The 17,499-nt window shown below is 42.4% G+C and overlaps 2 protein-coding genes across 2 annotated transcripts; both read right to left on the reverse strand.

Moving 5' to 3' along the window:
• Positions 1–89: 89 nt before the first annotated feature.
• Positions 90–10,351, reverse strand: LOC110514944 (ras-related protein Rab-11A). The gene is made up of 5 exons (XM_021594060.2): positions 9,994–10,351; positions 7,216–7,411; positions 6,541–6,734; positions 5,512–5,592; positions 90–1,877 (listed from the first exon to the last, which is right to left on the reverse strand). Exons 1-5 carry the CDS (start codon positions 10,031–10,033, stop codon positions 1,738–1,740), a joined length of 651 nt encoding a protein of 216 aa, XP_021449735.1. The 5' UTR covers positions 10,034–10,351; the 3' UTR covers positions 90–1,737.
• LOC110514960 (ras-related protein Rab-25) lies at positions 7,279–17,449 on the reverse strand. Its single transcript, XM_021594062.2, has 6 exons — positions 17,149–17,449; positions 14,066–14,261; positions 13,127–13,320; positions 12,564–12,644; positions 12,070–12,312; positions 7,279–7,411 (listed from the first exon to the last, which is right to left on the reverse strand). The coding sequence occupies exons 1-5, from the start codon at positions 17,183–17,185 to the stop codon at positions 12,185–12,187; spliced, it is 636 nt and encodes a 211-aa protein (XP_021449737.2). The 5' UTR covers positions 17,186–17,449; the 3' UTR covers positions 7,279–7,411; positions 12,070–12,184.
• Between the last annotated feature and the right edge of the window lie 50 nt (positions 17,450–17,499).

The raw sequence follows: 17,499 nt of genomic DNA on the forward strand, positions 1-17,499 counted from the left end.
GCAAACAAGTACCATAAGTGAATTACCATACAGTAACTCCACAGTATGTAATTTTTCATTGAAAAGTAGGCACAAATAAGAAGCAAGACTTAAGAAATTACATTTATTTATACATGTGCAATCTAAAATGTACACATGAGAATTAACATTTTAAAAACCTAACCTTTACATCCCAATTTACTACTGGGAATGCCACAAGGGAAAAAAAAACTCAGCAGGATAATGACTGTTTACACTGTTGACCTTCGGCTGTGGTAATGGCACCCTCAAACTTTCCCCACACCTCCCCTCTTTTGCCAAACTAGCAGATCTAGAAGGGCTAGTATCCTCCCTAGTGCTTACTCTTACCAACAGAACTACACACACCCAGAAAAAAGAGAAAATATAACCATACAAAGAGACCTGGGAAACTCTTAAGGGATATCCCAGAAGGCATGATACGGTTCCAGTTACATACAGTGGAGGAGTTCATTTACAGTAAAACAAGCCATCTTGTGTACATCAGAGAAGCAGCAGGGCTGAGTGCCCTTACTACCCATCTCTTGCAACATGAGCTGTCCAGCCATCTAGGACAGCAGGCCGCAGGGAGGGCTCCACTCAGACCATGGTATATGACCACCACTCCAACCAATATCCCCTCATCACCCTCACATATCTCCACAGTCACGGAGAAAGCGACAGCAATTCAGTTAAACCGGAAAAGGATGGTTCACGGTGATAAAAGGATAACACCCAAAAGAGCTAGACTGTCTTTTTTGCTAACAAAGAATAGGCCTATGTGAGAAATATTGCTGTGCAAAGTACTTTGTAATGAGTTTCAACAGGGAGGAAAATGTTGATCACAAAAAAATCTGAAGAGCAAACTTTATTTTGTGTAAAGACTAAAAGGGAAGTCGAAGAGCACTGATAAAATGGACATGAAAAGTTCTCCACGGACCCCCATTTTGTGCAGTTTAGATTGGCCTGACATTCGACCAGGAACATTTGGGATAAGATGGCTTAACTCCTCGGTTCCCCATTAGCCAAGAGTAGTTACATTTAATAACTATATCATAAAAGGATTTGATTACCAGTGAAATCAAGAACAAAAAGAGGACACCCGTCATATATAGTAAGCAGCTTCAGATCAAACCCACCCAGTGTTGCATGTTAGCACAAACCCTTTGGTCAAACAAGACCTCAATATAGTGTGAAATAAATATAATTGGGACAAACTGAAATATGTTTGGGAGGAGCTGCCTGACAATGGAGAGGTGGGGGTTACATTTCAGTGAAATCAGGTCTTCACTGCCGAATCTTATTGCCCCTTCTCTGTGCTGGGGAATTGGGTGCGTTCACAGGCTTATTAAATTGATCTGACAATGGTGGGGGGGGGGGGGGGGGTCAGTTCACAATGAGTGAGACAAACTGTGGAAAGATATGGAGGACCATATCCAAACATGCTAAATTTCTCAATTCATGTAAATTAATTCATGTCCTCTTTCATATTTAAAACCAATCAAGCCAAGGCATAACCATAAAGCTTATTGAATTAGATGGGGACAGACTTCTCAGAGGAAACAATGCATAGAGGCTATGGAAACACTTGGTTGCCCCCTTGGTCTCCCTGTCCTTCTGTCTCCCTGTGTATCTCTCCACTTGTTTCTGTCTGCCTGTATCCTTGTCTCTAGGTTTCTCCTCCTTGTCTCCCAGTCCTCCCTCTCCGTCTACTCGTCTGTCCCTGACGGTGGTGAGGCCTCAGTTGTTCTGGCAGCAGGCACTTGACTTGGCAGCGTTCTGCGTGGGCTGCACTGTGATCGGCACCACATTGGAGTTGGGCGAGAAGTCGGCGTCGCTGCGGCCCGTCATTTGCCTCTGGGACACAATGTTGTAGATGGCTGCAGGAGACGGACAGACAGACAGGTGAGGACACAACAGTTGTTGTTGGATGATGAGAAAGGGAGAGTTTCGTCAAAGACTACAGTGGATACAAAACTGAGAACAAGATGGTCATGCAATTGGGACCTAACAGCATTTTACTTTCCAGGGTTGTGTAAATAAATAACAAAAACATGAAATGGAGACAAGCTATCATAGAAACCAGCAGCACCCCGTGGCTCCTGGGGATTGAACTTCTGCACCTTCCCTAGGATTACTCGAGTCTGGCACGCAAAACTAACTTCAGACTGACTCATACATGCCACTGACTGGCGGGTAAATCAGCAAGAGATTGAAAACGAGCAGACAAGACGACCTCAACTAACCCTTGAACTGGTATTTCAACCACTAGCTACAGTCAACATGCTTCCCAGGTCAGGGAGTCTCTAGTTCAATTCCTGTGCTTGAGCACTGCTATGCACTCTGTTGTTCCCTCTTAAATGAGCTAATTAGAACTTTCTATGAATAACACATTTGTTTAAGAGTAGAATTACTAAATATTAAACTTCAGGCAGCTGGAATTGTATGTGGAGGAGGAAAGCAGAACACATAGCAGGGAGCATGCTGACAGCCCTATATCAATTGATTTGAAGGCCTCACTCAGTGATGCTTGTTCCTCAGACACTCTTGGGTTTGAGTCGGCCGTTCCCCATTTTTAATTTTATAGCGGCCATGTATTAACAAGGGCCTTTCTAAGGTTTGGCTAATACGTCAATGCCTCTCAGTAAGTTGTTCTTGTAGAGGTACTTAATGTGAGTTGTGCTGGGTATGAGGGACTAAATTGTGTCTTTGTAAAACGATGAGACTTCTGGAAAGAACCGCTAAACTACTTCTATACTCGAGTCGAGGCAAATTACACTGAACCATGCATGAGAGCACCAGCTGTTCCGGACAACTGTGTGATCACGGTCTCCGCAGCCAATGTGAGTAAGATCTTAAAACAGATCAACATTCACAAGGTCGCAGGCCCAGACGGATTACCAGGACATGTACTGCGAGCATGCACTGAACAACTCGCAAGTGTCTTCACTGACATTTTCAACCTCTCCCTGTCTAATACCAACATGTTTTAAGCAGACCACCATAGTGTTCTTGGGCACAGGGACTAAGGTTACCTTCCTAAATGACTACCAACCCATAGCCTTCACGTCTGTAGCCATGAAGTGTTTTGAAAGGCTGGTCATGACTCACAACACCATTATCCCAGAAACCCTAGACACAGTTAAATTTTCATACCGCCTTAACAGTTCCACAGATGATGCAATCTCTATTGCACTCCACACTGCCCTTTCCAACCTGGACAAAAGGAACACCTATGTGAGAATGCTATTCATTGACTACAGCTCAGCGTTCAACACCATAGTGCCCTCAAAGCTCACCAAAGGACCCTGGGACGAAACACCTCCCTCTGCAACTGGATCCTGAACTTCCTGACAGCCCCCAGGTGGTAAGGATAGGTAACAAGACATGCGCCACGCTGATCCTCAACACAGGGGCCCCTCAGGGGTGTGTGCTCAGTCCCCTCCTGTATGCCCTGTTCACTCATGACTGCACGACCAGGCACGACTCCAGCACCATCATTAAGTTTGGCAATGACAACAGAGGTAGGCCTGAACAACGACAAGACAGCCTATAGGGAGGTCAGAGACCTGACCATGTGGTGCCAGGACAACAACCTCTCCCTCAACATGATCAAGACAAAGGAGATGATTGTGGACTACAGGAAAAAGTAGACCGAGCTCGCCCCCATTCTCATCGATGGGGCTGTAGTGGAGCAGGTTGAGAGCTTCAAATTCCTTGGTGTCCACATCAACAAACTAACATGGTCCAAGCACATCAAGACAGTCGTGAAGAGGGCCCGACAAAACCTATTCTCCCCTCAGGAGACAGAAGATTTGTCATGGGTCCTCAGATCCTCAAAATGTTATACAGCTGCACCATTGAGGGCATCCTCACTGGTTGCATCACTGCCTGGTATGGCAACTGCTCGGCATCCCACCGTAAGGCACTACAGAGGGTAGTGCGTACAGCCCAGTACATCACTGGGGCCAAGCTTCCTGCCACCCAGGACCTCTATACCCGGTGGTGTCAGAGGAAGTCCCTAAAAATGGTCAAAGACTCCAGCCACCCTAGTCATAGACTGTTCTCTCTGCTACCGCACAGCAAGCAGTACCAGATCGCCAAGTCTAGGTACAAGAGGCTTCTAAACAGTTTCTATCCCGAAGCCATAAGACTCCTGAACATCCAATCAAATGGATACCCAGACCATTTGCATTGACCCCCCCCCTCTCTCTCTTTTACACCACTGCTACTCTCTATTATTATCTATGCATAGTCACTTTAATAACTTTACCTACATATTACCTCGACTAACCGGTGCCCCCACACATCAACTCTGTACCGGTAGCCCCTGTATATAGTCTCGCTATTGTTATTTTACTGCTGCTCTTTAACTACTTGTTACTTTTATTTAACTGCATTGTTGGTTAGGGGCTTGTAAGTAAGCATTTCACTGTAAGGTCTACACCTGTTGTATTCGGCGCATGTAACTAATAACATTTGATAGCTCACACTTGTATTTCAATGTACATATTGCGACCTGGCCCCAAAAAAATGCTTTAGTCATTTCCTGGCAAACAGCAGATCTGATTGAGGCTCACACAAAGTGTCATTGTCTGAGTGTGCCAATTACAGATGCTTTTGACCTTAAAAAATGTCAGGTACTGTTCAATTTACTGCAGAGTAATCTTACAGTAGGGGCCTCGTAATAACCTGAAATTTGCTGCCATCTATTGGCGGAAGATGAGCCACCACTGAACAAATGGACTACAAAGCTCTGAGTACAAATCATTTACATATATATAATATATAAACTAAAGAAACGTTTGGTATGGCCATTAATAAGATGTGTGAAGAGGAGACCTTTACTTGGACTAGCAACTCTTTAAGTTAGAGTAGGCCAGCTCTTTCACAAGATGGCATGATTCTGTGTGCACTACAGGGTGAACACAAGTTGCTTTGGGGCAATTTCACTTCAAAAATGTTTACCAAACAAAAACCATAGATTTTTTTATGCATAGAACACTATGCATAGACTAATTTTAACTATTTCCACAGAAAATATGACAAACATATTTACAGGAAGGACTGCACAGATACAAAGTTTGGTAATAATAAAAACAGATTTAACTGTAATTCTGCAGTTTCCAATAAATGTTATTTTATAATTTACTGTATAAATTGTTAAATGTAGTTACTGTGCATAGAATTGTATGGTTTGTTAAACTTTTTAAAATCAATGGTTTTTGTTTAGCATACATTTAAAAGTAAAAATTGGAGTCGGGGCAATTCCATCGTTACCGAATTACATTGTTAAAAACCACAAGCAGTCCCAGTGTATATGGTAGGCAGCGTAGCATGGTATAAGCAATAAGGCCCGAGCGGGTGTGGGATCTGGCCAATATATCACGGCTAAGGGCTGTTCTTAAGCACGACACAATGCAGAGTGCCTGGACACAGCCCTTAGCCGTGGCATACTGGCCAGATACAATCTGCAGTCAGGGCTAAACCTCCCAGTTCATAATGTACACTAACCTGTGAGAATAGTCTGGAAAGCCAGCTCCACATTAGAGGAGTCTAACGCCGAGGTCTCCAGGAAAGACAGTCCATGCTTCTCTGTGAAAGTGGAGAGAGGAAAAAAAGCAGAAAAAAACTCACAGGTCATATTCATTGTCCATACTAGTAGGCACTTCATAAAACAGCCACCCAGTCATCATACATCAGCAATGATGCTATTTGCAACAGCCACCACAGTGTAGACTAACTGATAGAGCAAATATAAAAATGGCATGTCATCGGTGACCCTTTGTAGTCGTGCTGCATGAGCCAACCCTAGTAACAAATCGAAAGCAGAAATTGAACGAGAGCCTGTGGTTTCACATGGCATGCTTGTTTACTCTACACAATGACGTCTTCTAGAACAATTCCATTCATTCATTTATATATATCAGGCACTCTTATCTAGAGCAATTTACAAGTCAAAGTGTATTCCATGCATGAAATAAGACTCAAGGTCGTAAGTAAACACTTGAAACATTATGCAGAGCTACAAGGGAGAAGTGTGATAAGCTGGAAATGTCACATTGGAGTGTGGAGAGAAGCTAAAAATCACAGTGGAGTCAACTTGACTGGCTTTTTTTCTATTGCTGGGGATGTGAATTCAGTACCATGGGCTGTTAACCACTGACAGAGGCAGCCTGATGGGAGCTCTGTTGTCTCCACATCAAAGAGCAGCCCCCAAGGGGAAAGTGGACAGTGAAAGGCATTCCCTTGTCCACTGCGAGGCTCGGGTGCATCACTTTCCACAAACATTTTTGAAATGTGTTTAAAGTTCCCTTATTCCAATTTTGAAAGAGAGATTATGGCCATATTTATGAAAACATTGGTATTGTGTTCAGATTGCCGTATCGCTTTGTCTACTGCTATTGCGAATGAAAAAGCTAAAATTATTGAGGGAGAAACAACTCTCCTGTACTGACCCCTTGGCTTGTAATGCTTTGGAAGAATCAGCACAAACAGATTAACAAGATGGCTATAAAAAAAAACTAGTTGATGTGAGGATACCTGCCAAGGCCTTGGCCTCATCCGTGGGCACAGCCCTGAGGTGGCGCAGGTCACTCTTGTTGCCCACCAGCATGATGACGATGTTGCTGTCAGCATGGTCCTGCAGCTCCTTCAGCCAGCGTTCAGCGTTTTCATACGTCAGGTGCTTGGCGATGTCGTACACCAGCAGAGCCCCCACTGCCCCACGGTAGTACCTACACAGAGGACAGGAGGAGGGAAATAAGTTTTACTGGGAGCAGTGGTGAACAGAACAGCTGAGCATTGGCTGAGTCAATGGAGTGGTAGATTTAGTTTGTCGTTCCCTACATGAAATGCTATTGCATACATCATAAGCAAAGGACTCAGTTGTCAACAAGATGAGAACATTTGAAAATTAGCAGAAGTAGGCTGGAATGTTCTGTACGCACAAATATCCTCAATGGCTGAGTTTACACAGGAGGCCCAAGTCTGATATTTTTTCCATTGATTGGTCATTTGACCAATCCCATCAGCCCTTTACACATCAGATCTTTCAGAGCTCATTTGTGAAAAGGATCTGAGGGTATTGGTCAAATGACCAATTAGTTAAATAAAGATCAGAATTGGGCTGCTTATCTAAACACTGCAAATATGTCAAAAGGTGCCTGACAGACACAAAAACAAATCTCTATGCGTGTGAGCTGTGTTAATACTCACGCTGAGGTGATGGCTCTGTAGCGCTCCTGTCCTGCCGTGTCCCAGATCTGGGCCTTGACAGTCTTGCCTTCCACGTGGATGCTGCGCGTGGCAAACTCCACCCCAATGGTGCTCTTGCTCTCCAGGTTGAACTCGTTGCGGGTGAAGCGGGACAGCAGGTTACTCTTCCCCACTCCAGAGTCCCCAATCAGCACCACTGGAGCACAGAGAGAGGATCGAAGGGATGAGTCAGACAGACACCACCAGAATAACAATACATTACACTACCCACTGTACAGGGGTCTACAAGCAACTTGTTTTCTACAATGTAGGAACAGGGACACTCAGTAGGGGTAAGACAGGCCTGACAAAAAAAATTGTGGTAGAAGATACGACAGCTCCTGATTGGGTCACACCATGTGTCTGCTGTTCTGTTAGTGATTAACGATCTACTGAGAGGGTCTGACTATACTTGACTGTAGTTCAATAAACAATATTTGTGTTTTATTTCTATAGACAAAGCCCCATGACGTGAAGTTTTGACCTTTGTGAGGTAGCACCTAGGCTAAGTATTGTCATGAATGACTGAAGTTTGATTTAATTGACCAAGATGATGCCTTGTGTAGTTCAGCCTATTCACATAGCACCACCACTGAACCCTGCCCTTATGGAGCAATTAAACATTTGGCACCTGTTCCCGTTGACACCCATTCATTTCCAAACACAAGGCGGGGTGTTGGGAAAGAGAATTTTACAATGACTGAAATCCAGGTGAGTCAGGAGGAAAATCCTAACTCAAACTCACCACCCTGTTATTAGGAAATAGGAACTGCTTGTGTGTTTATGAGGCCTTATTGACAAATGTCCTACTCCCACGGAATGTAGGCTATCATACAAGCTAAGCATGGAACCTCATAACATGAAAATGCTACAGTGGGCCAACAGACAGTTAGAAACCTGCCTACCAATTGGCGATTGTGCCGACTGACTCAAGCTAGGAAAACCTAACAAACGTTCACTTGTTCCACAGGAAATCCATTGGCAACTCTTCACATCAGCTAGTAACGTGAGAACTGGGACTATGTAGTTCCAAGAACATCCTTGTCATTTGCAAGAAGGACTCTGAACTACAATTCCATTAGACTAGCCTATCTGGTAACAGTGATAATACGGTGGCAGAGGAACTAACAGCAGCATTATGCAACTTTCAGTGTACCTGTCACCAGAAACATAACATCCCCAATTTAGGCTAAGGTATTGTGTAGGCTGCATTCCAGAGTTCTAAAGATACAACCATTCTACAATAATTGTTATATTCTTGAACGCCATCACTACATAGCATAGGCCTAAACAGTGTAGTCTAGCTTCCTTAAAAATCCTAATTCTATTTCCCAATACAGTATAAGGAAGTTATTTTAAGAAGGCCTATCTTATCTGGAAGTCGAATCAACAAGAGAGCATATGTTATTTGTAAAGAGCGCACTCAGTAGGAGTCCTTTAAACAAGAAAGCTGGTCAACTTGCTGTGCAACACTTACAAGCGCCTAGTCGGGAGTAGTGATTCAACCACTCACCTGACTGACTCATGCCTAAACACTGAGGGTGCAGTAAAGAAAGCAATTAAAAGCAGGAAACTGGAGGGGGAGGAACCTACTGGTTATGTGGCCTACTGACAGTCCTCACTTTAGGCTCTATGGGGCAGTGCATTCTAGCTGTGTAATCGAATCTATCTTCACTACGATCAGAGGCCTTCTGTATAGGGACAGACAAACACACACACACTCACTTGATTCATGCAGGTCTTTCCAGTTTGATAACACATGCTTGTTTGCGGTTCTACATTTGAACAAAGGACCCTGTGCACTTTATTTTCCTTGGTCCAGGACAAAACAACCCACGAGGGAAGTAGTTAGTGTAAGTAAGTACAGGTGAGCAGTAAGTATCCACTATTATTGTAACATACCAACTGTTGTTGTATTCTTACAAATGTAGGCCTACACATTCTCATATGTAGGCCTAACAATAGGCTACAGTGCATGCGCACAGAAAAGTCTGGGAAAGGTACGACTAAACAACATAGAACATAAGGTTCAACAAGTTATGTTGAGTAGGGGCCAATAAGCTTTCACTCTGTGCTATCTGTTAGATGAATTAGGCCAAGGTCATCTTCATTCATATGTGAACAGATCGTGGAGATGACTGCCTTCTCTAAACCTAGAGTGACCCACCACTAAACCAGGTCAATGGAATCCCTACAAACAGAATGGTGCTTAAAGGCTAAACCATGTGGACACTGGTCACATTAGGGCAATCCGTTTGAGTAAATGTAGTATTTTGAGGTGTCATGCTGCCATTGTCAGTGGGCTATATGACTCCTGTTGACCAATACTTCCTCTCCTGATGATTGCGTCATAGGCCCACCACAAGATGACTAAACAGATGCCACTTAATGGATAGTTACTTGGTGCTTATTAACTGAGTGTTTAGTGCTGTTGCAATCAATTAGCCTACTACACAGTTGTAGCCATATTTCTACTGCATGGAAACAATAGTTTCAGCAATTGGGTGAAGTTGTTACTGTAACTGGTACCGCTACGCATTTCCTCGTGTCATTGAGAACTGATTTTGGCAGCGCTCGTTACATATTTGAGTACAGTCCGAATAATTTTGACAGGGCGGAAGCGGGGACAAATGAAATGTATTACATTGAAAGCGGTGTGGCGCTGAACCAACTGTAGGTCGAAATTACTACACTCAAAAAAATGACAATGTCATAGTAAAGTATCGTAAAAACACTCACCTTTGAAAAGATAGTCATATTCGTCTTCTCTATTCGTCATTTCTTCAACGTTTCTACCTATGGAAATGTGAAATGTTCAAACCCTCCCGTGGTCGTTTCTGTTCAATTCGACAAAACTTCTTGACCATTTATCTCGCGACCGACCGCTTCCTTAGAACGAACAACAGAGTCAAAAAGGTACATTCGCACTATATCAACACCTGTAATATATTATTCGATTATATGTATCCTATTTGACTGTGAAATTTTGAAAGACAACAAACTATCTTTCACAAACTTTCGACTCCTCTTCCCGACCACTTGTAATGTGCCATTTCCGAGCGACGTAACGTCGAGTCTCTAGCCCCGCCCTTTGCCCAGTTTCGACTGGCCAATCGAAGACTGATACCTGTCACTGACTTTCCTGTGATTGGTCTACATTGTTGTCATTCATGATTTGCCTCCACTGATCCTACTCATCGCTTCTTGGGTGACGTCTTCAGTCTCAAGCCTTCCCAGGTATGCTGATGCCGCGTTCAAAACACCTGGGACCTTGGATCTCGGTAATCTCCGACTTCGGACTTCAGTGCGTTCAAGACAACTGGGAACTACTGCACACAGCTCGGACACCCATGCATACCCCACAAGACATGCCACCAGAGGTCTCTTCACAGTCCCCAAGTCCAAAACAGACTATGGGAGGCGCACAGCACTACCTAGAGCCATCACTACATGGAACTCTATTCCACATCAAGTACTCATGCCAGCAGTAAAGTTAGATTTAAAAAACAGCAAAAATACATCTTATGGAACAGCATGTGAAGCAACACATACATAGACACATGCATACAAACACACGATAACATACAAACCCTACACACATGTACACATGGATTTTGTGTTATATATATATATATATATATATATGGTAGTAGAGGCGGAACACACTTAATATGTTATGAATGTATTGTAATGTTTTTAAAATGTATTACTATCTTAATTTTGCTGGACCCCAGCAGCAGCTAATGTGGATCCATACTAAATACAAAACTCGGAAAAAACGAGTTCCGACTGGGAAAAATATTTTTGAACGGTCATCCAACTCGGAATTCCAGGTCGGGAACTCGGGCCTCTTTTTACAGCTCCGACTTTCGACCTGAAGATCACTGACGTCAGGATTTGAACACGTTTTTTTCTTCCCGGTTCCCAGTTGTCTTGAAAGCACCATGAGCCTCAGGTTTAATTGATCATTGGCACGGTATCATAATGACGTCACAGCACTGCAGCACGTGAACTGTAGGCTACGCTTATGCAACTAAATATGTGCAATTAATATATACTTCTTTGTCAATCTGGATGTAGGCCTATCAGCCTATTTATTGTATTTTTTTTGCACCTTGGGTCTGAAAAAAAGCACTATAAATTAAATGTATTATTATAGGTTTAGCCAAGGGCTACTTATGAGATCAATATGGTCAATGTCTGATCATTAATGGGATAACTTCATTAGATTCAAAAGTGATCCTCACAGATGGAAAATGTAGGCTATTCCATCAATCAGTTGCTGTTTGTGTATTATACTTATTGGCATATGCATTTTTAGATGTATTATAATGGCATGTGTGTATGATGGATTGGCTATTATTGTGAAGGAAATCAAATGTAAAAAGTTATAAGTAAAAAGGCAAGCAATAATGCACCTGGCACTTGAGTGCAAAAAATATTCCTGTATTGTTGTAAAATCACCTCACAATAAGAATAAGCCGTTTTGGAACAATTTAAGCATAACATAAAACAATTACATGTTACTGTACATTAAGTAAACAGAGCACAAACAACAGTGACAGCAAGTTTAATTAATCAAGTTTTGTGTAAAATTATTAACATGGCTCTGGCACCTGTTGTCCAACCTCAGTCACTAAAAATACAAATATTCTGTACATCAGTTGACCACCTTTAAAAAAAAAAAAAATGTATCCTTCCAAACAAAGTTGAATCTTAAAAGTTAACACAATCTTTGTTTGAGACATTTTTTATATCCAAATGATTTCTGGATTCTTTGGGGAAATGTACCATGTACTCCAGCCATGTACTTACATCTTTAGGAATGGAAAACTCATTCTGTCTGCCACCATGTAACTGTGTCACATCAGAGGTCTTGCTCAGCATCATTCTTTTGCAGAATGATGCCCACACTGGGTGGTTTGTCCCATCAGAGGTTCCTACAGCAGGGCTTCTTCTCTTCAGGGTCGCCTGCAGCTCTGTGGACAGGGCTGGCCAGAGACACGGCACTAATGGACCCCCGGGTCACCTCTTTACTGCTCACCTTCCTGTGGATCTCTGATGGAATAGGCACAGGGATACAGTATGAAATGTGGTGCAACAAACAGTGACAAAAAACATTGACCACAAACTGCCAGTGACACAACTGCCATTTTGTTCTGCAATGCCAACTTTCCACTCAGTTTTCCGGATGAATTACTGAGCATTGATTGCGCTACTATTACACCAAAAAAACAAGGTTAGCTAGAGAGCTAAAAACAAACAAATTGATAATAGGGTTGGTACTGTAAATATATAAAGTAAATTACCTCCAAGGACATTTTGGAATGCTGTCTCAACATTTGTGGACTCCAAGGCTGATGTCTCTAAGAACAATAGGCCGTTCTTTTCTGCAAAGAGCAAGAGAGGTAGTGTTAGAGTATTTTGTCATAATTTAGGTTTGTCAAATTTGGGGTGAACTAGTGACTCAAGCCCAGTGCTTGACATGGACTAAAATAGACTCTGGTACTCATTTTGGGTGCCGGTACTGTTTATATTTACAGTAGGTGCAGGAGCTCAACAATACCTTTGAGCTAATATTCTATTTGAGGAACAGGAGCTCAACAATACCTTTGAGCTAATATTCTATTTGAGGAACAGGAGCTCAAGCAGTAGAATATTTGAGGTGCCGGTACTCAGCTCCCAAGTCAAGCACTGCTCAAGCCTTGGACCAATAAGTTTTGACCAATAAAGTAGATTGGCCGATTGGCTGTTGTGAATATTAGTATATTAGCAATGCAAAACCACAATTCACTATATAAGGGAACAACATTTTGAAGTTAAATGCTTTGTGTTTATCCTAGGATATATTAATTGTGCCTGGCAGCTGTACCTGCAAAGTCCTTCGCCTCCTCAGTGGGCACTGATCGCTCTGACCCCAGATCAGTTTTGTTGCCCACAAGCATGACTACGATGTGAGGGTCTGCATGATCATAGAGCTCCTTAAGCCAGCGCTCCACACTCTCATAGGTCAGATGCTTGGTGATGTCATAGACCAGTAGCGCTCCGACAGCTCCTCTATAATAACTAGGTAGAACATATGAAAGCAAAAGAGGTGATGAGAAAAGTCAACACCTTACCAATAACCTGATGTTTTTATTCATATTGATACAGTATGTGATGGGTGATGCCTCTGAGTATCCATATCCCATTTTTCTCTTGAAATGCCATGTAGGCCTCCATAGTATGATACATGATTGAACTGACAAAAGATTTATAATATTCTAATAGACTTGTTTTTGATTACAGAAAGACATTTCTAGGGAAGCAAATATACATGAGGGAATTATTCAGTAAAGTAATTACTAAACTCTGGACAGAGAAGAACTAATCCTGCAGTGGTATACCATATCCTCAGATTTGTCTTGTCATTAAATTGAATGAACACAGTTTTATTGTTTTGAAACGTGTTTCCATGCCATTAACCCTTCCAGAGTCTTTATAAAATAACAAGTCAGGAATTTCTTAAGTCAGAGAAGAAACATGTTTGAGTCTGGATGTTTTTTGAGTATGTCCAGCCAAATGGATATTTACACCAAAATGTACAAGTAGTAAATGACTGGAACAGTGAACCTACTGTTTATTCCTCCAGGCTATCTGGGAAAAATGTGAAACCAGTGCCTCTCCACGTGGAGTGTTTGGGCCTATAATACCACCCAAGATGCCCACACAATAGTGAGGAATTGTCCCTTTGTGTTTGTGTGTGTGTGTGTGTGTGTGTGTGTGTGTGTGTGTGTGTACGTGGGTCCACAGTTTCACCCAGAGTACTCACGCGGAGGTGATGGCCCTGTACCGCTCCAGCCCAGCCGTGTCCCAGATTTGAGCCTTGATGATGAGACTTTTCAGTTGAATTGTGCGTGTGCTGAACTCCACCCCGATGGTGGTGCGGCTGTCGTGGTTGAACTCGTTCTTGGTGAAGCGGGAGAGCAGGTTACTCTTGCCAACGCCGGACTCACCTATCAGAACCACTGGAGAAGAAAGAAGGGAGAGAGGAGGGTATGAGTTCTAGTGCACCAGAAATAGGTTTTAATATGTGCTTTACATCCCCAGTGAGTCCCCATTATGTGAATGAATGGTATGTCTATCATCTAGAAAGGGGACTAGGCGTGTTTCATCCTACACATAGAACACTTTATTTTGCCATAGTGCAGATGCACAACAGTATCAGGCGTAGAACCTCAAGGTGCCATTTCAGGGCACAACACATATGGAATTACAATAATGAGAGTAAGTAATGGTTTTTACACACAAAACAACAATTCTTCAATGTATCTTTTCTTTACTGTTATAATCTCACTCATGTCATCCCATTGATTAATACCAACTCATAACTACAATAAGGCTGCTCCCTGAACTTTATGCACATAGTGTAACTCTTAGGTGAGGCCTAGGTGTGTCCTCAAACAGCCCACTCAATTTCACTAACCCTACCCTAAATCCTCAGTCTTAGTCTGCTGCTCATTGTTCCCATGATATCATTGGGACTCTCTTCACAATGGTGTTCTATGACAGAAACAGCACCACACCTGTGCAAATGGTTAATTGGCTAATTATGTTAAGTGAGGAATGTAGAACAAACCATCTGAGAAGTAGCATCAAAATCATGGCTCAGGTGTCTTTAAAATTAATTATCATGCTTGTTCATGTTAATTATAATCCAGCAAATGGGAGCTAATATGTTATTATTACGCTGTGTAGGTTAATTAAGAGATAAGAGGTATGTAGTATATACAGTGATGAGTGGTCAGTTGTTTAAGAGAACCAAAGGAGAACCAGAGAGGATGGGATTTATTGCATTGCTCTTGGGGAATTTCCTGTAATGAAACAGGCCTTCAAAAGAGGAAACAACAAAAAAAAATCTGGTGGTACAGTTTACGCTGATACTTCCCTATATCTATCTTGCTGTGAGCAATCAGTCTACTGAGTCCAAACAGAAGAGGTACAAGTAGCAATGAAGCCCCCTTGTATGTTGCAGTGACTCATGTCTTTGCTTATAGAGTGTGAGCAGCTGACTCAGAAAGCCAGCCTTGGCTTACTTGACAAACATATAGGAAAATATGACCACGTCACAATGACACCATGATTTCAACACAGCCGACTGAGCTGAGCCAAACACCAATTCCTGCTTTACTCTCAACCATGAGAATGTGAGCTGAACCAAGATAGACATCCAAGTTCCATGACGCACCAGCAAGGAAGATCTAAGAAATAAGTACCCAGGAAACCAAGAATGTGAAAAAGAGCAGTGTGCAGAAGGTTCATGTTCCCAGATTTACATTATAAAGCAACTATCCAGTTTCTGGTCTCCGAACCCAGGTTAGATTTAACCTGAGGTGTAAAGCAGCAGGAAAGAATGGTTATGATGTTCTACTTTGGTTTGTTTTGGGTAATTGTTCACTCCATTGGCAGATCATTGTTCTGCTTTTAGTAGGTGGGATGAAAATGTGGCCATTTCCCCTCCCATACTCAGTAACCTCTTATGCAAACAATACCCCTGGTTTCCATGGCAAATAGGACAAGAGGCCTTGAAGCACTCTACTGGCCTGGTTTGACTTTATTCTGAGGAAAAAGGGGATTAAGTAAATTGCAGAAAACTCCCCCTCATGTAATAATAATTCAGTTTACTTCAATTGATTTATGACTAAGCAGAGCAGGGAATCAGTTAGATTTTACTTCATGATGTCTGGATGGTTTCAAAAATAAAAAGTTATAGTAGAATTAGGCCTAGTCCTTCGTTCCAGAATGAATGGCAGAAACTTACATGTGGATCAGTGAAAACACACTAAATTTGACTTCGTCACCTTCCCCCTGGCCCAACCAACTGGGTTTTCTTGTTTCCCTACCGACAAATCACTTCACCTCATCATGCACAACATCACCTCCTCTACCAGGCCTGCAGCGTATAGGCCTTAGTAGGTCATTTAGTGTAACAGTACACATGTTTCTCTAGTGTGACTATAGACATAATGGAGTGATAGGCTCAAACATTCAGGAACATGTGTTTTCCTGGAATGACATTGACAAGCTTGTGAAACTCACCACAATAACAGTTGGAGGTCGAGAATGTATTCAGTTACAGAGAAATAGCATTCAAGTTCATAGAAATAACAACATTCTTGAAGTAGCACTGTACTGACTTGTAAAATACCAACAGTAGCTTATTAATGAACCTCAAGGTTAGAGGCATTCTTAAAAGTACTGGATAAAACTCCTAGACCTGGGCCTTTATCCACAAACTGTCCCAGAGGGAGTGCTGATCTAGGATCTGTCCATACAGGGTTATTCATCATGACCTAAAATGCTAAACCAATCCTAGATCAGCACTCCTACTCTGAGACGCCCTGCACAACAGGACTGGCGTAAACATAATTGCCAATATTTATTGAGTGCATGCACTAGGCAAGACAACTTGCTTCTGAAACAGGGTGTGTCCTAGAATTTTTCTGTAATTTCAACACAGGTGAGAGTGACCTGCATCCCATCTGTGTGGTAGATGTGTTACTAACAATCTACTGTGTGCTTTTGATACTGTGCTGGCACTTAACTTCTAGCCTTAGCATACACACACTAAGTGACAGAACCCAACGGTTGTCTGTACTGAACAACACTGCACTAGCTCTACTACAGAAAAAGTAGGTTTCAGAGTCACTCTGTTGACATATACACTATATCATTATTGTGGCTCAGTTAGTAGAGCATGGATCTTGCAATGCCAGTGTGAGGAGTTTGATTCCCATAGAGGACCAGTAAGCAAAAAAATCTGACAATGCATGCATTCACTACTGAATAAGAGTGTCTGCTACATTATGTAAATGTAAGACATCAATCTGTTAAATGTGAAAGAACATGACTCACCCTTAAAGACAAAGTTGTAGGCCTCATCTGATCCCATGATGTACCCCTTCAGTGGTGCCACAATGTGAAGCCTTGTCTTCAAGTCGAGCTCTCAAAGTGTGAGGGGAGAAAGGAAAGATGACACTGGCCCAGAAGCCACTCACCCTAATCTTCAGATTTAAAAGAGCTGCACAAATACTTTGCAAGTCACCTGCCCCCCTCTATGTTTAATATAAACTTAGATTGTTTACAAGGAACTTGCTCCGCTCTGTCATCAGGTAGTTCTGCTGAGGAATGATGGGGGTTGGGGGAGTGGCTTGGTGTAAGTCTTTGGCAGGTTGAACAGGTAGGACAACAGCATGAGCAACTGTA

The sequence above is a fragment of the Oncorhynchus mykiss genome, chromosome 3 (assembly GCF_013265735.2).
Source record: "Oncorhynchus mykiss isolate Arlee chromosome 3, USDA_OmykA_1.1, whole genome shotgun sequence".
Lineage (NCBI taxonomy): Eukaryota > Metazoa > Chordata > Actinopteri > Salmoniformes > Salmonidae > Oncorhynchus > Oncorhynchus mykiss.

Bases quoted from the DNA above. Each gene is read 5' to 3' on its own strand.
- LOC110514944 (XM_021594060.2), bottom strand. From the start codon at position 10,033: ATGACGAATAGAGAAGACGAATATGACTATCTTTTCAAAG. The intron at 7,412-9,993 runs GTGAGTGTTTTT...TCTGTGCTCCAG, and splicing joins ATATGACTATCTTTTCAAAG to TGGTGCTGATTGGGGACTCT. The intron at 1,878-5,511 runs GTTAGTGTACAT...CGTCTCCTGCAG, and splicing joins TTTCCAGACTATTCTCACAG to CCATCTACAACATTGTGTCC.
- LOC110514960 (XM_021594062.2), bottom strand. From the start codon at position 17,185: ATGGGATCAGATGAGGCCTACAACTTTGTCTTTAAGG. The intron at 13,321-14,065 runs GTGAGTACTCTG...TGTTCTACCTAG, and splicing joins TACAGGGCCATCACCTCCGC to TTATTATAGAGGAGCTGTCG. The intron at 12,645-13,126 runs GTACAGCTGCCA...TGCTCTTTGCAG, and splicing joins GGAGGCGAAGGACTTTGCAG to AAAAGAACGGCCTATTGTTC.